At 46.5% G+C, this 27,782-nt stretch overlaps 1 protein-coding gene across 3 annotated transcripts; it reads left to right on the forward strand.

Moving 5' to 3' along the window:
• The first annotated feature begins 220 nt into the window (after nt 1-220).
• On the forward strand, nt 221-27,638 carry LOC128406824 (discoidin domain-containing receptor 2-like). 3 transcript variants are annotated; one of them, XM_053374568.1, is made up of 17 exons: nt 221-587; nt 3,860-4,012; nt 9,154-9,256; nt 9,872-10,100; nt 11,028-11,175; nt 12,156-12,261; nt 13,919-14,105; nt 14,746-14,992; nt 16,253-16,354; nt 17,831-17,994; nt 19,601-19,796; nt 20,385-20,629; nt 21,717-21,838; nt 23,271-23,468; nt 24,408-24,642; nt 25,366-25,515; nt 26,153-27,638. In XM_053374568.1, exons 2-17 carry the CDS (start codon nt 3,946-3,948, stop codon nt 26,291-26,293), a joined length of 2,640 nt encoding a protein of 879 aa, XP_053230543.1. In that variant the 5' UTR covers nt 221-587; nt 3,860-3,945; the 3' UTR covers nt 26,294-27,638. The 3 variants fall into 3 exon arrangements, with proteins under 3 accessions (XP_053230543.1, XP_053230544.1, XP_053230545.1); XM_053374569.1 differs by having other exon boundaries at nt 16,256-16,354; XM_053374570.1 differs by lacking the exons at nt 221-587; nt 3,860-4,012; nt 9,154-9,256; nt 9,872-10,100 and adding an exon at nt 10,240-10,314.
• The last annotated feature ends 144 nt before the right edge of the window (nt 27,639-27,782 follow it).

Consider the following 27,782-nt stretch of genomic DNA (forward strand, 5'->3'; position numbering starts at 1 on the left):
GAGAAGAAAGCCTTGAAGCACACCACACAGCCCCTGTTTTACTGGGGGGGGGAGAGAAAACCCTTCCTTAATGTTGTGGGTTTTTCATGTGCATGCAATGCTTGGCCTGACTCCAGGCTGAAGCCTGGCCCCGCCACCAATGGTGGCTGCTCCCAGCCAAGGGGGCTGGAGGAAAAGAGAAAGGGGGTGGGAGGTGGGGAGAGGCAGAGAGAGAGAAGGAAGGAGGGACAGAAGCTAAAGGAGACAGCAGCTTTTTCTTTCCCGCCTCTCTCCCTCTTTTAACACACATATACAGAAATCTCTTTTCCATGGCCTCCGTCAGGGTGTTGCCATAGAAACTGTAGTGACAAAGGCAAGGAAGTCTCCTGGGCCTGTGTGTGGAAGGACTGGAGGGAGAGAGAAGGAGGAGTCTGAGCCACAAGTTTGAGCGGAACTCCAAACTGCTGGAAAAGTTGCTTGTGAAGCGGGGTGGTGTTGGGAGAGATGCTGGGAAGCCCAGCGCAGCGGAATCCATGGCAGTAGGAAGGCTGGGACTGCTATGGCGGTGGAGGCAGCTGCGGCAGCTGCACAAAGGCTAGGCCTGTCAGGTAGGGCCCTTCTCTGCAACTCTGGTCAGCCCCCTTTGCAAATTCTCCTGCATGCTTTCTCTTTTGTTCGGGCTCAAGACAATGTTGGCTGCTTGCCCTCTTTTCCTGGAGCCACTGAGGCCCAGCTGTGCCCTCTTGTGCTTCCTGGCTGTGGAGGGACAGGACTCAGCTGGGTGCCCTGGCCACAGCAAGCAGGAGTGGGCAACGCAGAGGCCAGGAGGGGCGCAAGGATGCTTCGCCTTTCCCCTGGGAGGAGGGAAAGGGGTGTCGGCGTCCCCGCTTTGTGTGTGGGGAAGATGGATCAGGCTCTTTTATTTTCGGAAGGGCAGGAACTGGTGTGCTTCGAGTGTGCAGGAGATGCGCAGCGTTCTCTCGGTCAAACAAGAGCAGGAAATTCATGACGTTCTCTTCTCACGTGAGGAGAGCCGATGTGCAATGTGTTACTTGGTGAAAGTGTACCATGTTTTCTTGCAACAAAAGCAGGCCCTGGCCTCTGAACATAAGACACGCAGAAGCATTGGTGATGTTTGGGGAATCTATACGCAGCATGTGCATGCCATGATGATAGTGATGAGCATGATCCACTTTCTTGCTTTTTGAAATGGTCTGGATGACACATGGGTGGCTATGCTGTCATAAATCCATCATTTCTGTTTGCCCAATTAATTTCTAATCCACATTTATGCCCCTCCTCCCACATGTCTACATTGGTGGGGAATCTGAGGGCTGGGGCCCTCTTGTGGCCCTCCAGGTCTCTCTGTCTGGCCCTAGGAACTATCTCCAGGCCAAGTGTTATAGACTAGTTGGAATATGTGCTTGAGCTCTGATCATGCTTCTTGCTTGCCTGAATTGAGGTTTTGGAGAGGCGTGTGAGAGTGTGTAGAACCGTGTCTACTGTACAAAGGGATTTTTTTTTTTTTTGCATTAATTGTCCCTGCTTTTTGCCTCTGGCCCTGCCCACCAGTGGCATGAAGCCCCTGAAAAGTTGTGGAGAAGGGAATGCCATGCCGCATTTGGCTTGAAGAAGTTTCTTCACCCTTGGCTTACAAGTTGAAAAGCTACCTCTGCTCCATTTCTTAACTGGCAAACATGGAGCTTCTGCCATGATAGAATACCTTTAGCCTAGCTGAAAATACTTGCCTCCACTTTGACCTCCCTTAATCCCGGAAATGGCCTGTCTGGTGTATTGCATCTGTGCTTGACTTCCCACATGGTGGTGCCACTACTTGAAGCTGCCCAACTCGTGTTGTACATTACATGTATTGCTCCAACCACTTTTGTTTCTGGCCCTGCCCACCACTGGCTTACAGCCCTGGGTGGTCATCCAGCAGGCATTGTGGCCCTCTGGCTGAAAAAGCCAGCACTCCCTTGGCAGCTGAAATGTGTGGGCCCAACTCAGCCGATTCCAAACTGGGGAGAAATCTAGAGATGTGGGCAAAGGGATGGAATGAGGCAGAACAAATAACAAGCACCCTTTCGTCTGCGGAGGGCGCACCAGGCTGTGGGAAGTGGGCAGGAGCTTGTGTGGATCTAGTCACTCCACCAAGGTTTTGAGAGAGGAGCAGGAGGTGGGCAGATGCTGAGGGCCCACTTCCTCCTCGAAACAGCTCCCTGCAGAGGACTTGGAGGAGGGGTGTGTTGTGTGCTATCAAGAGTGGTGCGCATGTAGCAATGTTTTGAGTTTGCAAGAGCATGAGCACCAGGAGCCTTGCATGTGCAAGGGCACACAAGAGGCAGTGCACACGTATGTAACAGAATGAGAGATGAGACAAGAATAAGTGAGTGGCTTCTCTCCAGCATGGAATGGGTGCCTTTGCCCCCACCCCTCCCGCCAACTCAAGGTTCAAGCAGCTGTTCTGTCTCCTCTTCTCCTAGCCCGCCTCTTTCTTTCTGTGATGGGCTCCCAATCTTTCTGTTCATCCAATGGCTGTGGTGGATTTTTTTTTAATGTACATTTTGCCAGCTGTTAGCAATTAGCAACTAGATCCACCCCGGGCCCCCGGCGAGGAGATCTTAACACTTTCACGAGCTCTCCGTCTGGACAATTTGGGCTGCTTCTGGTTTCACCTTCCTATCTGTGCTTGGGCATAAGTGAGGAGGTTTGGGACAAATGTGTATTACCGGTGGGAGGGATGCAAAGGAATCCCATTACATTGAAGAGGGTGGAAAGGAAACCCAGCCCCCAGCCCCTAGCACAACTTTTGCAATCAGCACAGACTGGGGTAGGAATCTTCTGGAGCCTTGTTGTCTAAGGGGATCAATGGCCTGCCTCAATATGAGGCAGCTTCCTGTATTCCTCCGAAAGAGAGAGTCTGTACATGTTTATGAGGACTTAAGAACAGCCTTGTTCAAAGATTTAAATCTTTCAGAGAAGTGTCTGTGGAAATCATGTTAAATTCTTCAGTGCAGCAGATTTTTATTTGGCGGAATGCACAGTTTTAATAATTATATTGCCTGTCATGTATTTTGTTTTGTTTTATGTATCTTGGCTTCAGCTACATAAGTAAATAAGTAAACCCTACCCTGGAGGGCTGCTACAAGTCAGTGTAGACAATATAGAGCTAAACGGATGAATGGTCTGACATGGTACAGTATAAGGCAGCTCCCTATGTTCTTATAACCTGGAAATATTTTTAAATAAAAATTCACCCTGGAGGTATTCTATGAATGTGTGCTTCCTGACACCTATTTTATTGATCAACCGGATCTATTTCTGGACAGATTAGATTAAGCTGGCTATTTAATGAGCATTTATTCTGCTTTGCTTGTAGGAAGATTAGCTGATGGCATGTGAAAGCAAAGAGTCTCCCTACCATTCCAGTACATTTCCCCGTCACCTTCCTTATCTCAAAAAGTCAAGTTTTTTTGTGGGGGGGGAGTGACCTCCCAATCAATTATAATTGGATAAGCTGAATTTCCCAGTATGTGACTGAATCCTACCCCAAAATAGCAAGTCCGAACATGCCCAATGAAACACTCAAGGGTCAGCACCTATGATAGCCAGCTAGCCCACCCCTATGATGTTTTCTTGCCCTTGGATAATTTGCATACAATTTACATGCATGATTATCCCTGTCATATAAGATAGTAAACTTGCATGCCCTGGGTCCATAAATCTCTATTTAATTAAAGAGTAGGCCAGGGGTGAATGCAGATCTTGAACAAAAAAACAAAAAACAAAAAACGGTTAGACACCACTTTTATATCACCATAGGTAAACATCACCTGAAAATATAGCTGCAAGCCAATCATGTCTTTCTTCCTTTTCTCAGAGATCTGAATGGCAGTGACTGGCGGCCAGGGAGGACCGCCCGACTGACCCCGCGGGCTGTGGGCATCGTCTCCCACATCTCCAAGGATGCTCTGCTTGCTACTCGTCCTGCTCGCCAGCCTCTCTTGTTGCTCCAGCTCTGAAGTCAACCCTGGTAGGAAGCCCTTTGTGTGTTGTTAAAATTGTTGGGTGAGCCATCCCAATCTCTGTACCCCAACAGCCAGGGACTTCTGGGTTCCTGCCACTTGTGGTGCTCATGAGACCCTCAGGGAAAAACAGTCTGTCAATTTCGGTATCCATTGTAACTTTCAGCTCTCCACATCAGTCTGTGGTTGCTGTTTTTTTAAAAGCCCTCAATAAAATTCATTAGCATCTTAGTGCAAATTCCTCCATTTTTAAAATTGCAATTTGGCCTAGAAAACATTTGCAAGGAAGTTTCCCTCAATTTTGTGCTATTTTCAGGATCGAATGCATTTCTATGCACACTTACACCCTGGCGTCTGAATTTTTTGCACACATTATTTGACAAGAACTGCACTGCAAAATTCAGAAGAGTGCAAATTTTGAAGGATGGCTGTGTTTTAGTTGCCATCTTCTTTTGGAAAATACAGATTATGTTGCTATGCCTCTCAGTGCAAACTTAATTTCTCCCCCCATCGTACCCTCAGTGCTAGCTGCTGTGTTTTATAACAAAATGTGAGGCCGTAGCACAGCTTGTATGAGACAGAAATTGGGGTGATACTGCAGCATTTGGGACTTTGATTTAGAGGGGGGAAACGAGTAAGAGGTGACGTGATAGAAGTTTATACAATGGGGCATGGCATGGAGAAAGTGGATAGAGGAAAGTTTTTCTCCCTCTCTCAAAACACTACAACTTGTGGACATTCAGTGAAGCTGAATGCTGGAAGATTCGGGATAGATAAAAGAAATAAATTCATACAGTGTATAGTTAACTTCATGGAGCTCACTCCCACAGGAGGCTGTGATGGCCGCCGACTTTGATGGCTTTCAAATAGGATTGGACAAATTCATGGAGGATGTACAGGTGAAACTCGAAAAATTAGAATATTGTGGAAAAGTTCCTTTCTTTCACTAATTCAACTTCAAAGGTGAAACTAATATATGAGATAAACTCATGACATGCAAAGCAAGATATATCAAGCCTTGATTTGTTCTACAGGTAAAACTCAAAAAATTAAATATTGTGGGAAAGTTCCTTTATTTCCGTAATCCAACTTGAAAGGTGAAACTAATATGAGATAGACTCGTGACATGCAAAGCGAGATATGTCAAGCCTTGATTTGTTATCATTGCGATGATCACAGCGTACAGCTGATGAAAACCCCAAATTAACCATCTCAGAAAATTAGAATATTCAAGGAAATCAGCAAAACAAGGATTGCAAATCGAGCAAGATTGGACCTCTGGGAAGTAGAAGCAGATCTCGCTTTGCATGTCATGAGTCGATCTCATATATTAGTTTCACCTTTCAAGTTGAATTAGTGAAATAAAGGAACTTTTCTATGATATTCTAATTTTTCGAGTTTCACCTGTAGCTATCAATGAATACCAGTGACTAGAAACCACAAAAAGGGAAAGCGCTTTTGTGCTCAGGTCCTGCTTGCAGGCTTCCCATTGGAGAATCTGCTTGGCCACTGTGAGTGCTGGGTGCTGGACTAGATGGGCCGTTCTGTTCACCTGATCCAGCAGACTCTCCTTACCTTCTTAGGCAGCAGCTGGGATCAGAAGTGCCGGACTCATGGCAGGTCATGGGGCAATTGGAGGTTCAGGCACTGGAACAGGCAGGCTGCAGCTCCATCATCCCTGACCATCGGCTATGCTAGCTAGGGCTAATGGGAGCTTGAGTCCAAACCTTTGTAGGATACAAGCCTGGGGAAGACTGGCCTAAGTAAGAGGTGACAAAGTGTAGACAAGCTTGTTTTGGTTTCTGCCAAGGGGACAGAGAGGAAGGGCTGTATTTTTGCAATGTTGTAAAAGAGTGGTAGCCAGCATGATTCTCTCCAGATGACACTGGACTCCAGCAGCCAGCAAGGGCGAGGGCCAAGCCTGTTGGGAGTTGTAGTCCACAGCCTCTGAAAGGCACTGTGTTTGGCTATGTTTCTTGTAAAAGGTGACCTGACCTGACTTGACAGTGGACAGAATATAGGTAACAAAAGGAGAAGAGGAGTTAAGATAAAGGCAAGGCTAGTATGCCTGTTCTATGCCTTTAACTTTGAAATTTGCAACTACATACAGTGGTACCTCGGGATGCGAACGGGATCCATTCTGGAGCCCCGTTCACATTCTGAGTGGAACGTAAGACATGATGGCGCATCTGCATGTGTGCGGGTCGCGTTTTGCCACTTCCGCGCATGCGCATGACATCATTTTGAGCGTCTGCGCATGTGCGAGCAGCGAAACCCGGAAGTAATACGCTCCGTTACTTCTGGGTTGCTACGGAGTGCAACCTGAACGCGCTCAACCTGAAGCACATTCAACCCGAGGTATGACTGTATGTAAGTTTTTAAAATTGCATCAATATATTGCATTAATTAATTGTTTTTAACTGCATTTATATTAAGAATACAGTGGTACTTCGGGTTACAGACGCTTCAGGTTACAGACGCTTCAGGTTACAGACTCTGCTAACCCAGAAAGTACCTTGGGTTAAGAACTTTACCTCAGGATGAGAACAGAAATCGTGCGGCGGCAGCAGGAGGCTCCATTAGCTAAGTGGTACCTCAGGTTAAGAACAGTTTCAGGTTAAGAACTGGACCTCTGGAACGAATTAAGTTCTTAACCAGAGGTACCACTGTAGTTTTTAATTGCATTTATATATATATTACTTTTAATGTTTGCACATATATAATTATTTTTCCATATGGGATTATTTCAAATTGTTTTTAGTGGTGTTTTTATGGTGACATTGCCTCGGGATATTTTATGGGAAGCGGTTCATAAATGGAATCAAATCAATTAAATAAAGTAAACGCAGGAGAATGAACAAGGAGGGCAGGGTTTGGCAGGAAAGATGAGAGGGTTGGTTGACAACAAGGGTGGGGAAACATTTTTGGCTCCATGGGCCAGATGCTTATCAGGATCTAGCTTCACAGGCCAGATTTGACTGTGGGGTAAAGCTCAGAACCCCATTTTCTTGCATCCTTCTTAAAAAGTGGTGCCAGAAATGGACAGGCTTGGCAGTGCAGGACAGGAGAGTGAGAGGAGGTTCTGGGGTGGCAGTGTAGGGCTGGGTGGGAGTTACCAGCCTATTAGTGGCGCTGGAAGCTATAAGGATATATCGATGTTACCCAGGGACTATCTATAGGTGAAGAATATCAGGCCAAGTATTGAGTTTTCACTGGCCCCTCAGCTCTGTCAGGATCTGGCATGGTTTGGCAGCCCCAGATGGAAGAAGACAAAGGAGGAGCAGCAGATGGAGGGCTGGAAGGCTGGCCCCCAGGGATTGAGGCGGGAGAGAGGACGTTGCCTTGTGCCTCTAGATGTCAAAGAGGGAGAAGCAGAACTGGTGGCTCTCTTCTCCGCCTGTCTGAGAGCCAGTGTGGTGTAGTGGTTAAGAGTGGTGAACTCATAATCTGGCGATCCGGGTTCGCGTCTCCGCTCCTCCACATGCAGCTGCTGGGTGACCTTGGACCAGTCACACTTCTCTGAAGTCTCTCAGCCCACTCGCCTCAAAGAGCGTTTGTTGTGGGGGAGGAAGGGAAAGGAGATTGTTAGCCGCTTTGAGACTCCTTCCGGTAGTGATAAAGTGGGATATCAAATCCAAACTCTTCTTCATTGGAGAGGAGGGGGACTTTGGCTAGCCAGAGGGAGGGGGTGAATAGGAGGAGGGGGCAGTGGAGCTGGAGGGGGTGGGGCAGGACACAGTCTTGTACCTTCCTAGGTGGGAATCAGACACATCTGTCCAGGTGGAATGCATGGGTGCATGTGCATCAGGCTTAGGATGGCAAGAGAATTCTATAAGCAACCTCACCCACCTCATATTTAAAAGCTCGGTGGGAGGGGTGTGTCATTTGTCGGGACACTTTTGTAGATTTTGCTTGACCATGATGAACCCCTTGCCTTGCTCATAGACCTTGGAATCTTGACTGTGGAGCCTTGCACTTGTCACAGAGCCTGTACCAGCTTGAATAAAGATCTGCTCCTTGCTCTCAAGCAAAAGTTGCTATGGTCATGATTTGGGATGGGAGCCTGACAAATGCGGCCTTCATAGGATTGGCACCCTTTCCATCTTGTTTGGTGGAGAGAGCTCTGGTGACTGGCTTTCAGATGCTTGGTTTGAAGGAATTATATGAGTTAGAAGGGAACTCAGAGGCCATCTAGCCTGACCACTGATCAAGGCAGGAATCTTGCAGCCACAAGGGGAAGTGGGGAACCTCAAGCTTGGGCCCCAAAAGTGGCCCTCTTTGGGACTCTTCCCAAGCTCCCGCCCCCATCCCTCGAAGGCCCTGCTCTGCTCTCTACTCAAAGAGCTTTTGCCTGCTTTTGAACTGCAGTTATGCCTCTTGCTTGCATGGATAGCAGTCTGTGAGATGCGTGCAGGGTTGGCTGCATGTAGAAACCTCTGGATTTTACTGTACAGAGCTAGGAGCCACACCTGTTGCTCCAGCCACTGGCACATTGCCCTCAGAAGGTGTCACATGAGGGAATGTGACCCTTGGGCTAAAAAAGGTTCCCCACCCATGAACTGCAGCCCCTCTGACAAGGCAATTTAGCAGGGCAGTTTGTGCGCTCTCATGACTTCACAGTACCCAAGGAGGCATTTATTGGCGACTCTGCAACTTCAGAAGGTGTTATGTGGAGAATGAGCGCAGGGCTGTGGCAAGCGGTCAGTTAAAGCAGTGCTACTCCCAGTGTTGTTAACATGAGCCCATTCCCCCCCACCCACAATGAATCAATCCTGAGCAGTGATAAAATGAAAGTGGATCCTGTAGAGTGATAACCAGGCATATCTCTGCTTTCTTAAAAGTTCTCTGCCTTTATGCTAATGTGACCATTTTGCCTCCCGTCCCCTCCCTCCCTGAGAGCCAGTGTGTTGTAGTGGTGAAGAGCAGTAGATTCGTAATCTGGTGAACTGGGTTCGCGTCTCCGCTCCTCCACATGCAGCTGCTGGGTGACCTTGGGCCAGTCACACTTCTCTGAAGTCTCTCAGCCCCACTCACCTCACAGGGTGTTTGTTGTGGGGGAGGAAGGGAAAGGAGAATGTTATCTGCTTTGAGACTCCCTAGGGTAGTGATAAAGCGGGATATCAAATCCAAACTCTTCTTCTTCCCTCAGCGATATGCCGATACCCTCTGGGGATGCACGAAGGGACCATCCGAGATGAGGACATCACTGCTTCCAGCCAGTGGTATGACTCCACGGGGCCTCAGTATGCACGGTGAGCAGGATGACCGGTGGGGCTTAGCTTCAGGGCAAGCTATAAAACAAAGCAGAACTAAAAGAAAAAATCCAGTACAGTCTGGGAAATACCTCTTGTTGAAAGAGGGAGCTATTCGGCAGCTGCCAGAAAGACAACAGAGATTATACCTGTCATAATATTTAACAGGAGGGAATTCCAAAAGGTTGGTGTTATACCAAAGGTTCCTATATTGCGCATAACAATCTCCTGGAAAGGTGGTATCCATAGGCATCTCTCTCCTGCAGAGCACAGTGATCAATCACATATATAATGGATGAACCAATCTTTCAGATATTCTGGTCCCAAGCTGTATGGGGCTTTATACAACAGAACCAACATCTTGAACATAACTTGGTAGCTAATTGGCAGCCAGTGCATTTTTTTCCCAGCAGTAGTAGAGCATGGTGGTGATATCCTGCCCCAGTGAGCACTCAAGCCATGGCATGTTGCACTAGCTGCAGCTTCCAGACCAATCTCAAGAGCAGCCTCACATAGAACACATGAATTCTGTGCTCAGGCTGGCCTTGCATGTTCTTCCCACTTTCATACCTGATTTTTGAGCTCTGACATTATTTCTCTCTCTCTATCTCTCAGGTTGCTGAGAGAAGAGGGTGATGGGGCATGGTGTCCAGCCGGTCTCCTGCAACCTGAAGATGTGCAGTTTCTCCAGATAGACCTACATAAACTCTTCTTCATCACACTGGTGGGGACGCAAGGTCGGCATGCCCGGGCAACTGGGAAAGAGTTTGCCCGTGCCTACCGGATCGACTATAGCCGCAACGGGGAGCGATGGCTCTCTTGGAAAGATCGTCAGAACAAGCAGGTGGGTGAGATGCTGTCAGGACATCTCTGAAGAAAGTGACGAGCCCTTGAAAATCTGCAAAAGTTACTAAACCTCATTAAAAATAATTATTAGGTCACCTATCCAGGTGACCTCCAACCACTCTTTAACTTCAGCCCTTGAACTCCTTATTGCGCTCGGTTCAGACCAATCTCTGGATCTGTTTCGGGTTGAAAATTTGTCAGCGGATGCCAAGGTATTTACTTTGAAGCATAAGAAACTGCTTTATACTGAGTGCACTGGCCTATTTTGTTCAGTGTTGTCCACACTGACTGGCAGTGGCTCTCCAGGCATAACCCTTGTTTTTGTGTGTGTGTGTGCAATGTCTCTCGTATTTCCCCCCCCCCATGTAACATTTTTACAGATCAGTTTCATTTATTGAGACATTAGGAAGAAAAGGGGGAAAGAGGTGGGGGGGAAGAAGGGTGGGGGTGTTATCGGGTGGCGATGTTTCTATTTTACTTACTATATGTAGGGTTTGGTGTCAGCGTTGCTTGTGCAGGTTCTTTGCTGTTCACTTGTGTTCCTTTGGTGGTGAGAGAGGTTGGGGTTGGCCTAGGGTGTGGTTGTTTGTTTGTGGTTGGCTGTGGTGGTCTTTGTTTTCATGTGTTTTGATGCAACCATCATCTAACCTCCCCGCATACAAATCAGGTGGAATGCTCGTTAAATAGCCAACGTCATCTAATCCCCTTGCAAACCAATCAGGGAATGCTTGATAAACAGGCTGTGTGGTAGCAAAGTAGGGCTGGTGAGGGGTGTGGCATGGTTAGAGTCCTTAGGGCCAGATAGAGGGGCCCAGAGGGCCACATTTAACCCCTTGGCCTGTGATTCTTCATCAGTGCTCTAGTGTTTGCTGCTTATCAGATGCTGATTGCACAATAGCCTTATCGTGACCTCTTCCCAATCCAGGTGATTCAAGGCAACACTGACACATATGACGTTGTCCTGAAAGACCTTCGCCCGCCTGTCATTGCCCGCTACATCCGAGTGATCCCAGTGACTGAGCAGCCCATGACTGTCTGCATGCGGGTGGAACTCTATGGTTGTGTTTGGTCTGGTAAGGACTTGAACTTCAGCAAGTCCCCGATAAGGCTCCAGGGAATTCTGGTAGTGGGACCTTGGTGTTTGTAATTCTATGTATCAGCTGTCCTCCTCCCAGTGTCCTCCAGATATTTTGGTCTATAACCCCTATCATCCCTGGCCACAATAGCCCCAACAATCAGGGATGATGGGGGTTATTGTCCAAAACATCTAGAGGGTACCAACTTGAAGAAGGCTGCTCCATATGGTACGCTGAGGTGGAGATGCTTGCTGGGTTCTTTCTTCAGCAGCACTACTGGTCAGAGTCCCAACTCGCACTATATAGCTGCCTACTCTGGTCTAGATCCACAACACTGAGCAAATCATTGCTCAGGTATTGATTGAGCTGCCATCAGAAGGCTGCCTGGCTTGAAAGCCTGCTTGTTTTCTGCCTTGGCCACCTGTGGCCAAGAAGAGATGGGAAGAAGACCCTTGCTCGTCTAGCTCAGGTAAGTTGTGCAGGCAGAGGGCTCAAAAGCCTCCAACGGGACTGCCTCTCCTGGTATGTCCCACAGAGAAACTTACGGTCCTCAAATAAAAACATCTTGAAGGTCCCAGGCCACAGAGAAGTTAGGCTGGCCTCAACTAGAGCCAGGGCTTTTTCGGCTGTGGCTCTGATCTGGTGGAACATTCTGTCACCAGAGACCAGGGCCCTGCGGGACTTGACATCTTTCCGCAGGGCCTGCAAGACAGAGCTGTTCCACCAGGCCTTTGGCCAGGGCACAGCCTGACTCCCTCCCTCAGCAATCTTCGTGGAGCTCTGGCCCAATGGTTGCCAGTGGCTTGAATTAATTAATTTTATAATGAATGATTTTAGAGTGTTGTTTGTGCTGTACTTTTGTACTGTTTTATTGTTGTTAGCCACCCTGAGCCCGGCTTCGGCTGGGGAGGGCAGGATATAAATAAAATTTATTATTATTATTATATTAACTGACCCCTGGTTGTATCCTTTCCTAGATGGTTTGGAATCCTATAGTGTGCCAGAGGGGGAGATGATTGCAGCTCCCGGCCACCCGATCGTTTACCTCAACGACTCAACCTATGATGGTTATCAGGAGCGCAGGTAAGAAGAGCTCTGTGTGGGTGGGTGAAACATCCCTTTCTCCCTCAGTACTCTAAAACAGGGATGGGGGACCTTTTTCAGCCTGAAGGCCACCTTCCAAACTGGGCGATGGAAGGAGATCAGTGCCTGGGATTTTTTGGGTGCTCAGAACAGGCGTTAAATAGCTGGACAGTGGGTGGACTGCACTCAAACTATGACAACAAAAATTGTGTGACGCAACGAAGCTGCATTTCGCAATCTGCATAACAGATCGAGAAAATATGCATATATGTTTTGTGTAACTTATTTGACCTCTATTAGTCACAGGGGAGAGCAAATGAGTCAGGCTGCAGCCACACTGCCCAGCCACTGGAAATCTTAGGGCTAAACTGGGTGTGCTGTTAATGGTGGGAATGCAGTTAAAAAGTACATTTTGTTGTCCTGTAAATGGCACCCAAGGGAAATCTTAAGCAGCCCCAGGACTAATGAGAGTGAGCGGGGAGGTGTGGTGGTGGTGGGGGGGGAGAGGTTAGCTCTTTCTCTCACTGCCTCAGGCAGTCTCAACAGAAATCTCTTCTCTCTGAAGCTTCATTTCAAGAGACACTCCGCTTGGTTTGCACCAGCAGAGCTTCTGATAGGGGATCTTTTGGTCAGCGGCACGACAGGGAGAGAAAGGGCACCTCCAGAGTGGTGTTTTTTGTTCTTAAATGTGGGTGTATTCTGCAGTGTGCCATTGATGGTTTAATAGAGTATTTGTGCTGGATTTATACAGGACTGTCCACATATCATTCTGCTTACAGATAGGTAGCCGTGTTGGTCTGCCATAGTCAAAACAAAAATTTTTTTTCCTTCCAGTAGCACCTTAAAGACCAACTAAGTTAGTTCTTGGTATGAGCTTTCGTATCTGAAGAAGTGTGCATGCACACGAAAGCTCATACCAAGAACTAACTTAGTTGGTCTTTAAGGTGCTACTGGAAGGAAAAAATTTTTTTGTTATATCATTCTGCTGTTTGAGTTGTTCCATGATGCTTCCCCAGCATTGCTTCATTATTGCCATCCGGTGGGGCACTCTAGTGCTATGACACAACAAAAGCGGGGCACCCCACCCTGAACATTTGTGGTATGAAAAGTGGCAGGATTTCAGCAGGAAGTAGCAGGACATGCACCAGTTGGAAATGAAGAAACATTCACAGGCCCATCGAGAGCATCAGTCATCATGAATGTACACTAAATAAGGAGCTCTTGGCAGGCCCAATGAGTTAAATTCCTCTTTTCCCGCCAGCTGCTATTTGCATAGCAAAAAAGATAACGCACATGCATTGTCTATGCATGCAATTTAACAACCCGTTTAGCTTTGCCCTTATCTAGCCACTTCCCTCTAAGCAGTGCTTTCCCCCCTAGAAAAATAGGTACCGGTACTCACCATGAAGTTGTTACAGTAAGTGCTACACTTTTTAACAACAACAAAAGAGGTCTGGTACTGCATACCCTTGAGTGCCCCCTAGAAAAAAGCACTGCCTCTAAGTGTATTTTGTCTGCCTTCTTAACCCTCTCATATCCCCTCCCTTTAATGAAAGCTAATCATTCGGTGGAAAGGCCTGGCATGTCTTTGAAGACGGCACCTCTCAGTCTAGGGATGCTCCTTGCTGGCGTGTAACTGCAAATGCTCTCTTGCCAGGCTCCTGCATGGTGGGTTGGGCCAGCTGACAGATGGCGTCCTGGGCTTGGACGATTTCACCAAGAGCCACCAGTACCGCGTGTGGCCAGGCTACGACTACGTTGGCTGGAAGAATGACAGCTTCAGCAGTGGTGCTGTTGAGATGGAGTTCCAGTTCGATCGGCAAAGGAACTTCACATCCATGAAGGTATGGAACTGAGATTACTGGTCAATGGATACATCCATCTTTGATGTTGGTGTTGCTAAATACGTTTCTAGACAGAAGTTTAGATCTCATCCATAAAGTGCTGCTGAGTCGTTTACTGTTGGCTGCCTGAGCTCAGAACTGATGGACAGTACGGAAAGTTCCTATCAGCCAGTGGTACTGAAAGGCTTGGCTATTTTAGAGAAATTAACACAAAAACTAAAGGCAGTCAGGGGACAAAAGATAAAGAACTCATTTGAGAAAACATAGAAATAAGAAAAATGCCTGCTCTCTGCCTCCAATGTACCCTAACACTAGTGGACCTTTTGATTATATCTTCACCTCAGAACCCTGTAACCCATATACTGTATATATATGGAAAAAGAAAGAGTTAAGATAAATAATAAATAAATAAGGTTACCAGTATTTATAGTTATTGAACTGTTTTAAGCCTGTTATGTTAATAACTCACTTTGCATCAGAAAAAGCAATAACTATGTTTTAAAAAACCAACCTCCATGAAGGTAGGGCCATTGGCAGCGATGTTGCATGCCTCCTGCATTGGTAGCCATTTTATAACCCTCCCGGTCCTCTGAGGGAGAAAAGAGTGCTTGAACGTGGCCACTGCTGTTTCCAACTCCAGGTCCATTGCAACAACATGTTTTCCAAGGGAGTGAAGATCTTTGAGAGGGTGGAGTGCTTCTTCAAGCCACGGCTGATTGCTGAGTGGGAGCCAGACCCAGTGGGCGTGGACACCGTCTTGGACGACAAGAACCCCAGCGCACGATTTGTGACCGTCCCCCTCAGTCAGCGTGTGGGGAAAGCCATACTCTGCCACTTCTACTTTGCTGACACCTGGATGATGATCAGCGAAATTTCCTTCCAATCAGGTGAGCAGCCTTGGGAATAGCTTCATTTGCAAGTGCAGGATAATATTTTGCCTAGTATATACTGTGTTTCTTCCAGATGCGCCTCAACAGCATCAAATTATTAATTATTATATTATTTATTGAGTAAAAAAAAGGTAAAGGACCCCTTGACGGTTAAGTCCAGTCAAAGGCAACTATGGGGTTGTGGCGCTCATCTCGCTTCAGGCAGAGAGAGCTGGCGTTTGTCCACAGATAGCTTTCTGGGTCATGTGGCCAGCATGACTAAACCGTTTCTGGCTCAATGGAACACCATGCCAGAAACGCCATTTACCTTCATGCCGCAGCGGTACCTATTTACTTGCACTGGTATGATTTCGAACTTCTAGGTTGGCAGGAGCAGGGACTGAGCAACAGGAGCTCACTCTGTCACAGGGATTCGAATCACCGACCTTCTAATTGGGAAGCCCAAGAGGCTCAGTGGTTTAGACACCTGCGCCCCTATTTTATTATTTATTGGGTTTTTGTACCATCCCCCCTCCCACTTTATCTTCGCAACAACCCTTTGAGGTTGGTTGGACTGTGGGATATAAGAGTGACAGGCTCAAGAGAACAAAGTTTTAAATAGGTGTAATTGAAATAACCCCATTTTTCCTCTGTCAATCCCTGCCTTCCCACTCCTCTCTTCCCTCATCTTTGCTTCTCTTTGTGTCAAACTATGCATTGGAAATTTCCCAGGCTAGAGACCTGCTGTCTTATATGTCATAAAGCTTCATTGCTAAGTGGAGGTTATGAATTTTTGTCTCCCTGGGCCTATTCTAACACGCTGTCCTCTATACCACACTGGTATAGGTGGTGTGTAAATAATTCAGTTTTCTTATAATGTAAGCTTTCATTTAAAGAAGTATCTAGCCCTTATGGTTGAAAATATGCATGACCAAAAAAAGGGAGAGGGCTACAGAAGACGGCCTGATCTGGAGTGCCATTAGCCAGTATGACCAGTCTGAGGCACTAGGGATAGGAGACCTGTAGTTGTTTAGATTTTGTTGGAGTACAGCTCCATTCATCCCTGACGGTTGACTATGCAGGCTGCTGGGGCTGCTGGGAATTGGAGTCCAATAACAGCTGGAAGGCCCCCCTGTGGATAAACCCCACAGAAAATGAGATCTTGCTGTTCTCCAGCTGAGTGTCTGGATGGCCAAGTTCTCTCTACCTGGCTCCGCAGTGTGAAATGGCCAGGCTCTGAGCAACAGACTAATGTGTTTCTTGTCATTGCTTCTCCAGCAGATATGGATGCCAGTGACCCCATTATGGTCACTCTGGCCTCAAGCACAACCTCAGAGATACTCCCGTCGGAGGAACTCAACGCAACAGAAGGGACTTGGTGTAAGTATGAGGCCGATTGCTATGTCCATGGATCAGAAGTGCCAGAGGACGTTCGGTGGAGCCAGGGGCAGAGCTGAACACTTTGGCTGCATGGTTTCAACGGCTGGTGGCTCCTCCTTTGCCTCCTCCTGACACCACCACTGGCAGGAGGCTCCATCAACCCTCCTTCCCCTCTGCGGCAAGAGAAGGAGGGGGAGAAGGAGCCAGCCACTTGAGCTGCATTGCACCACGCTGTGCTCTGCGCTTGTGGGATATTGGGGAGGGGGTGGCCTCTACCTCCATAATACTGAGGGTGCTGAAAAGGATTCGGACCCCAAGGAGTTGGTGTCCCTGCCAAGGATTTAGGAACGTCAGCAACTAGGTTGGCAAAGGTCATTTCCCCAGTTGAAAGCGTCTGGGACTTTTTCAATTTAAAGGAATAAAAGCTATGTAGGCGAGATTGTTGCTTGTTCTACAACTACTGCTTTCACTGACTCTTACTTTACTTATACTCAGCCACCCTGAGCCTGGTCTTGGCTGGGGAGGGCGGGGTATAAATAAAAATTTATTATTATTATTATTATTATTATTATTATTATTATTATTATTATTATTCTGATCACACTGCTCAGCATTTTTGTTACAACATTTTGCTTAATATTCTATTGATTTTTTTTTAACCATTTGCATTCTGGCTTGTGCTTTTATGATAGCATTTTGTGCGATCCACTTAGATATTTTTCTGTATCCAGGCGCCCTTTTTTATTCTGCATTCATGATCATTGTGCATTCTTTATACTGGAACACTTATACATTGTACTGATTTCATTACCATTCCCTGGGGCAGACATCCAGCTTCATTTTCAATCAGCACATGTCCTGTAACTTCCTGCTGAAATCCTGTAATTCCCCCCACGTCTATTGTGCTGTAGCTCAAGAGAGCCCCTCCAGACACCAATAATTTAATAACATTGGGGAAGCATTTGGGAACAACTAATAAAGAGGAATGATGTGTTGATGGTCCAGTTTGACTGCAGCATACTTGAGGCATCCTAAGCATCAAAATGCAAGTCACATAAATAAATAACTATTCAAAGTTAGCCCTAATCCAGAGTAGACCGATGGAAAATAATGGTCGTGGCTAATTTATTGTATTTATACCCTCTTCACCCTAAACAGCTCTTGGTTAAAAAACAAAAAGCAAATTCCTTCCAAAACTGATTAAAATATTTTGGAAAAACTTGCAAACAAAAATAACAGAAAGCAGTTACAGCTGAAAACATTCTAAAAGCAATTCCAATTAAAACATAAAAACCTAGATCCCTTAATTTTGTTGGGTCTGCTCTGAATAAGACTAGCATTCAGCCTATTTAAATATTCTTATATCTACTGCTACTGCCTGCCCTTTCAGTGACCACTGTGGAATCTGCCACGAGTACAATTATTTGATTAATGGACTGACTGATTGATTGATTGCCCACCTCCTTGCCATTGCAGGGACCACCTCGCCACCTGCTGCAACGAGTCCCTGGGTGGCTCCGAAGGCAGAGGACTCCAACACCTCCAGTCTGGTCAGCTGCCTTGTGGCCATTATCCTGCTGCTGCTTTTCGTCATTGTTGCTATCCTGTGGAGGCAGCACGTCCAGATGCGGCTGGAGACGGTATCTTGTGTCCTATGGTAGATTGACTGGCTGCGGGGAAACTTCCTATCACAGCCTTGTAAATAAGCCCACAAATGTTACCAGCCAGCAAACAAGCTTCCTCAACTATCAGAATGGGGGACAGAGGGCTCTGTTTCTCCTTTGCCAGCCAGCACACTCACCAGTGTAGAATTTGTTCTCACCAGTGGTAACCAGGCTAGTGCTTAAGTGCAAGGCTGTCCTAGCAACCCAAGCTCATCCTCCAGGAAGGAGAGGATCCAACCCCATTGATTGATTGCATAGGTATTCATAGGAACGTAGGAAGATACCTTATGCTGAGTCCAGACTATTGGTCCATCTAGCTCAATAATGCCTACACTCAATGCTATTTTTCTAGAAAAAGAAGTTTTGGAACTCATCACGAACACCTCCCTTGTTCTCTTATAATGGCAGTGGTGCCCACCTGAAAGGTGCCTGCCTAGACTAACTGTCAGCAGTTCTCCAGGATTTCAGACAAGGGCCCTATCCCAGACCTACCTGGAGATCCCAGGGATTGAACCTGGGACCTTTTCCATTCAAATAGCTGTGACCCTTCCTGCTTGGGGAACTGAGGAATCACATGAGCATCTCCCACACTGAGTGTTCTAGAACTTGGATCGGGGTGGGGAACTGGATCACCCTGTGGGGGCAGTTCAGGACAGATGAAAGGAATGACTTCTGTTTCCTTCTTTGGAGGCTTTTAAGCAGAGCTTGGATGGCCATCTGTCATGTATGGTCTAGTTGAGAATCCTGCATTGCAGAGGGTTGGGCTAGATGACCCTTGGGGTCCCTTCCAATTCTATGATTCTGTGCAGGATTCACTGTCATAGAGATGCAGTGTGAGCATCTGGATGGCTTTCAAAGGGTGTTAGACACAATTATGGAGGAGGCAAGGAGGTCTCTAGTTTTGAGCGTGAGGAAGTCAACCAGTGAACATCATCCACTAGTGAGCAAAAATGGGTAAGGGCTATTGCCTTCAAGCCCTGCTTTTGTGGGCTTACCGGTGGTGTCTTGATTTGCCACAATGGGAAACAGGACACCAGGATGGGTCTTAATTTGATTCTTCAGGGCTTTTCTTATGTTCTCTTCACAACTAAGAGAATACCAGTCAATCCTGAGCCATCAAAGAGCATTTTTGTGATGTTAGCCACTCTGAACCCGGCCTCGGCCGGGGAGGGCGGGATACAAGTAAAATATTATTATTGTTGTTGTTGTTGTTGTTGTTGTTAACTAACTGACCAAATAGACTATTCAGAAAGGCAGACTTTTGGCTGATAGGCTCACACACTCCTTAAGTACAAGGATAAGGTAGCAAACAAAAGAGCACAAGGATACATGCTCCTTTGCTTCTGAAATATCAGGTATTGACCGTACACTTTCAAGGATGATTATGCAGTCATTAGGGTTCCTCTCCCAAAAAAGCTCAACAACTCTGATCAATCCTCCCTCCAAAAAACTCAACAACTTTGGTCAATTCAATGGGTAGATCACTGCCAGTTTTTTTTATAGTGGGAGTAGATCGCAGTCTCCTGGGAGTTAGACATGCCTGATGTAGAGGGTTTACCAGCTTTCTCCTCTCTGCCCTTAGGCTCCTCGGCGGATCCTGGAAGAAGATGCCACCGTTCGGCTGTCCTTTTACAGCTCCAGAATTGTCAATGGCCAGACACAGATCCACCAGACTAACCCCACCTATGAGAGGGTCTTCCCACTGGACCTGGAATATCACCAGCCCATCACTCTCCTTCAGAAACTGCCTGAGCTCTCCCAAAGCGCTGAGGACTCAGGTAGGACCACCTGCAGTGGCAGCAATGCATTTCAGAGCACACAGATTGGGCTGTGTGAACTCTGAACTATTGCTGGCTCTACCAGTAGGCAGGGTGAAGCATATACTTATGTTCTCTGCCTCTAGCAGATATAACAGACATAACACAGAAAAGAAAAAAACATTACAATATTGAAAAGAAGAACAAACAAACATGCAAAACACTTAACTTTTAGAAATCCAATTTTATTTCCATTGTTAAGTGACTTCCTCAAATCCCCCCAACTGAATTTCAATAAATCTCATTATAGCAGTTTTCCAATATCCACTTTCTAATAAAATTAACTTGTTCAAATTGCTATCTTCCTTCCTTTTCATAATATTCTCAATCCATAGTATTATACAATTCAACATGCTTTAATCCTAGGCCAATTTAGTACTTGCAAGTATTTCAACTTACATTATATTATGATATCTAGCTAAATATTCCTTAACTTTCTTCCAATCTTCTTGATGTTCCTCTTTCTGATCACGGATTCTTCCAGTAAGGTCGGCCAGCTCCAAAAAGTCCAACATCTTCATCTGCCAACCTCCCTTTTTGTTGTTCTAGCATGTAGCGGTGACTATGCCGAGCCAGACATCACCAAGTGCACCCCTCACCAGGGATTCCAGAACAACGTCCCCCACTACGCAGAGACGGACATTGTTAGCCTGCAGGGCGTCACAGGAAACAACACATATGCTGTGCCAGCCATCACAGTGGACTCGTTGACCAAGAAGGACATCACGGTGGCTGAGTTCCCAAGGCAGCAGCTGCGGCTCAAGGAAAAGCTGGGAGAAGGGCAGTTTGGGGAGGTGTGTGTTTATTCCTTTTTCCAGATATACTTAAAACCAGGTATGAGAAAAGCTGGCACCATTTGGCTTGAGGGCTGCCAATTGACAAGGCTGTGCAAGCTGCATTTCCCCAAAGAGCAGAAAAAGAACCCTGAGGATTATAGCTGGCTCAGAGATCATTCTTCTTGCAAATGCCAGCTCTGCTTGAAAGAGAGCAGCTTTCTAGTCCTTATGAGGGTGAGAGAGAAATCCTCTCAGCCAGACAGAAGGGTAGCTGAATCTCATGCCCTATGGTTGGGGTGAAGCTATGATCCCTGTCCCTAACTCCTTATCACTAGCAGAATAACCACGGGGGGGGGGGAGCAAATCTGTTCTATTCACATAATTTATTCATGTCTCAGAGTCCAGCTTTTCTAGGTGCAGAATTTGGGTTGCATGTGTGCCGAACCCTCAGAGAATTCCCCTGGAAACAATAATGCTGAATAGAATTTGCCACATTGCACATAGTCGTGTGAGGTCAGGAGCAGAAATCACTCAAGGGGACACAAGCAATATCCGCTATCATCGTTGTTTTTTAATCCACAAACACTACAGAAATAATTGCATTGCTTTCTGCATTGTTTTTGATGCCCCTCTTTCACTGAAATGCATTGAAATTAATTACGTTCATTTTGACCTTTGTGAATTGCATGACAAGTAACATAGGATTTAGCAGAAGCTGAACCGTAGTGGAACAGAAACAGTGCTGACAGCGACAAACTCTGGAAATCTCTGCCTCCTTATATCCGTAGAGCACACACATTGGAGCAATGGTGATTAAGGAACAGGGTCTGGAAAAATAGCTGACAAAACAACTGTGAACAACTACTGGACTCTTTTGCACCCTGGGCCCTCCTAGCTAGATCTAGCCTTTACCATTATCTCCAAATAGTCTAAGAAATGTTCTTCAGGTAGATTGCAAGAGAGTTAATTAGCTACCTGCTCTAATATGCACCTAACATGCTTGTGGGTAAAATGGACGGTATGGATAGGGCATTGAGAGGAGTCTACTTCTCTCCATCTCTGCTTGACAATTACTCTAAAATTGGTTTTGTCCTCTCCCACGAAGGTCCACCTGTGCGAAGCTGATGGTCTGCTGGAATTCTTGGGTCGTGCTTCCTCAGAAGCCTCCAGCCAGGCAGTTCTGGTAGCTGTAAAGATGCTGAGAGCCAATGTCACCAAGACAGCCAGGTGAGCAGAAGCTGTGGTGCCAATTCCAGAGGGAGTCTGCTCTCATGAGGGATGGGGGTTTGGGAGAAATCCATTCACTTGTTACTGCTGCTGCAAGTTCCAAAGATCTCAGAAGCCTGCTCTGCAGTAACTCTGAGCAGTGGTTCTAGTGTGGCTGCCCCTATTCTGTGGAAATGTAATTCCTGTCAAGAAACAACAGGGACCCACCAACTGCACTTTCCAGAAACAATTGAATATATATGTATTTAAAATTATTCAAACAAAGAAAAAACCCTAACCCTAAAAGCAATAATAAAAGTAGTCATAAAAGCAGGAAGAATAAATCACAGGGTAATAAAATAAAAATCATGGAAAGCATTAAAAAGAATGAGTGGTGTAAAAGAGACCCCATAGTTCTTATTTGTACCAAACATATAAAATAATCATGAATGTTGCCAAATAAGCTCATATTTATTTTTATTTATTATTTATTTATATTTTATTTATTGGACTTATATGCGGCCCTTCATAAGATTTCAGGGTGGTCCACAGGATAAGAAAGCAAGGTAAAAGCACAAATAAATAGTTAAAACGAGAACAACAAAAAACAGTAACTCCCACAAACACATTAAAAAGGCTGTAGAATATTAGTCAGCCAAAGGCCTAAAGAGGAATGTTTACCCCTGGTGCCTAAAGATGTATAATGAAGGCCCCAGATGAACCTCCCTGGGGAGAGCATTCCACAAACAGGGAGCTGCTGCCGAGAATGCCCCTTCTTGTGTTGCCTAACTCTGGGCTGCTTTTGGAGGATGCACAAGAAGAAGCGCCTCAGATGATGAACACAGAGCCTGGGTTGGTTTATATGGGGAGAGGTGGTCCTTTCAGCTGAGCAACCTGCTCCCAGAACTTGTGTACATAGTTACATCCCACCCACCACCCACCTCTGAAAATAAGACACACTTTCCCAGATTGACAAACAGGTCTTTGCCATTGTATCTATCTTTCGTTTCATAAAAATTTATACACCTCTTGATTGTAAAAAAGCTCAAAGCAAAGTGTTTTACAAAAAATTCCAAAGCTGTTTACCTTTTGTGTGGTTTTAGTTCTGTTTCAAATGTACTTTTGTGTGTATTTTTAGCTGTTGTTTGCAGTTTTTGTTGAACATTGCCGTGAGACAATTGTACAGGTGACAATTAGTCTGTTGCTGTTGTTAATAATTTTAGTGCAAACCCACCTATGGAGAGTTCCAAGGGCTCAGAGTGAAGGGGTGTGGCCTCTGTGAATTCTGAGGGCCAGGCAGGCCTGCAGGGCTGCATTTAGCCCCTGGACCTGAGGTTCCCCACCCCTGCACATCATGTCGTTGAGCAGTCTCTTGATTGGCTAAAACGCATTGATAAATTGACTTAAGATGTGACCAGCTTACTCTCTTTACGTGTCCTTTCCTTGTTCTAAGGAACGATTTCCTGAAGGAGATCAAGATCATGTCCCGGCTGAAGGACCCAAACATCATCCGCCTGCTGGGTGTGTGCGTGAGGGACGATCCGCTGTGCATGATCACTGAGTACATGGAGAACGGGGATCTCCACCAGTTCCTGCTGCAACGCCAGAGCAGAAGCACCTTCACACTCTCCAACAACATTCCCTGTGTTAGGTGATGGAGGGGAAGGGGCAGTGGGCCGGGGGGAGAAAAGAGCGGGTAGCCCCCCCTTGTGCTGTTCCTGCTGGGCCAGACCAATGGCCTGACTAGGTCACCATGCTGCTGCCCACAGTGGCCAAATTGGCCTTTGGGAAGCCCACAAGCAAGCTATAAGGGAAATAGCTACTGGTGTTTTGTGGCATACTGATTCCAGATGTGGAGCTGCATATAGCAATCATGGCCAATAGAGTCAACCCTGCCATTAGACAGAATGAAGCCCACTGTAGCCAACAAAATGCCTGTGGGGAGCCCAGCTACTGGTATTTAGTGGCAAGTGCACATCCTTCCCCACCACATAGAGCTAACTGTGGAGGTGGAGGCTGGATGTAGCCCTCACATTTCAAGGTAAGCCTGCAAAATTCTCACTCTAAAACAATGCAGGAACTGAAACACAGCCAACTTTGGGGAGATTTGAGTTCCTCCAGATTTTGCAGTGCAACCCCACAGCCAACTGATGGGTAAAAAATGCATTTTATCCAAGTGTGCAGATAAATGCATGTATTACTTAAAAGATCATACATGGAATTTCATAATAATAATAATAATAATAATAATAATAATAATAATAATAATAATATATTTCTTATACCTTGCCTAGCCACTCTGGGCAGCTTTCAACAAACATACAGAGTGTATGGGGCAAAATTGCATACCAAAAATCATGCATATTGGGAGAAATTGGCATTAAAATGCCAAATAATTTTCACAAGGAATATATATATATACAGTATTCCACACCTATATTTGTAGGTGTGGAGAACTGAATTTATGATGAGAAAAGAGAGAAACTGAAATCGACAGATTTGCCCTTCTTGACCTGCAGATATGGCAGAGGTTTGGTGGGATTCTAAAAGATCCTCCCTTGATTATCTCGCCTTTCTCTTCATTTCTCAGTTGCCTCCACCTCCTGCTCATGGCTACCCAAATTGCCTCTGGCATGAAGTACTTGGCCTCCCTGAACTTTGTGCACCGGGACTTGGCCACACGCAACTGCTTGGTTGGGAACAATTACACCATTAAGATTGCTGATTTTGGCATGAGCAGGAACCTGTACAGTGGCGACTACTACCGGATCCAGGGCCGGGCTGTGCTGCCAATCCGCTGGATGGCCTGGGAAAGCATCCTGCTGGTAAGAGGCCCAATATCTCTCTGCTGTTGTTGCAAATGTATTTAAGACAGGATTGGGGAGGAGCTTCAGGTATAGGGGGTGAACATGGCCCTCCAAGCCTCTCTGTCTGGCCCTTGGAATTCTCCCCTGCCCACACCCTTTACCAGCCCTGCTTTGAAGGTTTTCGCCTCATGTCTGCTGCCCTATGAACTTAACTTCGTTATATACGACTGCAACTGTTTTGCTCCCTCAGAGGATCCTGGGATTTGTAGTGTAGTTGAGAATTATCTATTGGAGATCACTAGCGGGGGGCCCCACCCGAACAACACTTCCCTGGCAGTCCTAGGGAGAGGTAATGGCTGCTAAACCGCATCTAAATCTCTTGATTAGATGCATCAAATCTGCAGCAGGGAGGTCTTGAGGAAAGCTAGTGACTGATGGGGGATCTGCACACTAATGCTATTTATGGTGTGACTTTGTTGCCTAGGTTCACGGTTTGTGGCAATGACAACTCCCAACCAAGGGCCAAAAGTAGCTCAGTCTTGATATAGGCTGTGCACACACCATAGATGTAAAGCACATTTTCCCTCCAGAAGAATCCTAGGAACTATATTTTGTTAAGGGTGCTGAGAACTGTAGCTCTGTGAGGGGTAAACTACAGTTCCAAGGATTCTTAGTGGTGGGGAGGGATGTGCACACTGCCATGGTCTTCTGACACTGTGGTCTTCTTCTCTTTCCTCATAGGGCAAGTTCACCACGGCCAGCGACGTCTGGGCTTTTGGTGTGACGTTATGGGAGATGTTCACACTGTGCAAGGAGCAGCCTTACAGCTGGCTATCTGATGAGCAGGTCATTGAGAACACGGGGGAGTTCTTCCGAGACCAAGGCCGGCAGGTACCCAAAACAGATGTTCTGCATGGTGGGAACCTGCACATCCTTTTGATGCTGGTGCTTGACATGCTGGGCTGAAGAGGGTGGGAAGCTGGTTTCTTCTCCTCTTGTATGTGCTGCTGGTGGTGTGTGAGCCTTGCTTGGTACCTTCCTCTCTCACTTCCTCAGTTTTTAATCACATCCAAGAGCTATTCCCTGGAGGAATGGCTCTGAGATCAGAGGGGGGAAATCAGTGTCTCCTCTTCTCCTGTGTGCCACCTCTTTCTCTTCTTTTATTGGCTTCTGATCCACTCTGGAGGATGGGCTCCAAAGCCAGAGGTTGGGTTGCTTAAGAGGCGAGGAAATCATTATTTCCTCTTCCTGTATGTGATGCTGTGATTGGTTCTGGATACTATTACCTCTTCCTGTTACTTCAGAATCACAGCCAGCTGCTGCTCACTGGAGGAAGAGCTCCAAGCCAAAGCCTATGAGTTCTACATTTATTTATGTAGGATGGAGATATATCTATACAAATTTAAACCAGTAAAACAGCAACAGTCCATTAAAGAGTAACTAGATGGGTAGCATCTTCAGCACAGCACAGAAATCTGTGGTTCCAAAATCCCTCGCCACCCTCACTCTTCTTTTCCTGCTCACACAGGTCTATCTGACTCAGCCGCCCCTGTGCCCCAATCCTCTGTTCTCCTTGATGATGAAATGCTGGAGCCGTGACATCAAAGATCGCCCAGCATTCGAGGCCATCCACCTGTTTCTGGTGGAGCAAATGGACGGTAGCATTTGACCTGCAAAAAGCACCTGAGGGACACAGTCGAGATACCCACCTGCCTCTTCTTGGCCTAAAACATTCTAGCATTTTGGTTGTGCCCCCTTGCCACATTGTTAGAAACCAGGTGGATTTCAACAGACAACTGAGGCAACAGCTGGGGTGGTTATCTCTTGGGATTCCTTTGGAACTGGGTGTGACGTGCCCTTTCTACTGCGTATTGTACCACAGAGTTTGCATGGGCGTTTGCCATGACCAAAGAAATACGGCTGCACTTGAGGGGGCTTCACTGCCTTAGTCAAAATCCACTTCCTGGGACCTCTGCTCCAAGGAGGCAGCCATGGCAGCTGCTGCCTCCCTCAGCCGTGGCCAAGAGACTCTCTGGGCTGAGGAAACATCTTCTCATGGGCCTTCCTTCCTGGAGAGGGTATTTGTATCAGCCCATTCTCCTCTTCTCCTCACAAAAGTGGCAAAAAACACTCTCTTTGAAGACTATAAGAAGAGTCCTGTTGGTTGGCCAGGCCAGGTGGCCCATTAATCCAGTATCCTCACAACGGCCAACCAGATGCCCCAGTGGGAAGCGTGGTGGAAGCGGGACCTGAGCACAACAGCGCTTTCCACACTCGTGATTCCCAGCAACTGCTATATTCAAAACACAGTTGGGGTTTATTCCACCTGTCAAGAAAGCTCAGTTCTTCAGGGGTGTGTTCACTCTTCCTGGAAGCCATGTTGGTGTGTTGTTCTCCCTGAAGGAATCCTACAAGGAACAGGAGGGCAGCCATTTGTGACCAGAACAATAGCAAAGAGTTGCACAGCTTCATTTTCAGGGGTTTGAGGGAGGTTGTTGTGACTGCATATTCGCAGGGAGGGTGTACGTGTGTGAATTCTTACACACTGGATTTTTTAAATTGTTTTAAAAAGGAGCAAAAGAATGTTAATGGTCAAAGGAAGGTCACTGAGGGCTCTTTGGTAAATAGAGGTCTTTTTTGTGGTGGAAGATCTTTTAGGGGGAAATAGTGGACACTGTTACTACTGTCATGATGATGCTGATGCCTTGTGTGCTAATGAACATGTTGCCAAAACGGACTGACATAGATATCTGGTCGCATCCACACCATACAACTGAAGCACATTTAAATCACTTGACTTCCTTTGAATGAATCCTGGGAATTGTAGTTTAGCCCTTACAGGGCTGCCATTCCTTGACCAATTGCAGTTCCCAGGATTATTTGGGGGGAAGTCATGTGCTTTAAATGTGTTTTAAATGTATGCTGTAAATGAAACCTCCCTCTGTCTCCAGATACCACTTTATTAAGGCACCAAAAGGGAATTAAAAGTGAAACCTGGGGCTTAATCATGGGGGGGGGGGAGAGACGACTAATCTCCAACGGAAAGGGGTTGTGTAACCTCTCACTTTTTGGGGTGGGTGAGAGTGTCAGGGGCACCAAATGGTTTGCAATCCAAAAAGAAAGGGGTGGGTGGGGGTTGAAGAAGCAGCTTTCGAAAA

This window comes from Podarcis raffonei, chromosome Z (genome assembly GCF_027172205.1).
Source record: "Podarcis raffonei isolate rPodRaf1 chromosome Z, rPodRaf1.pri, whole genome shotgun sequence".
Classification (NCBI taxonomy): Eukaryota; Metazoa; Chordata; class Lepidosauria; order Squamata; family Lacertidae; genus Podarcis; species Podarcis raffonei.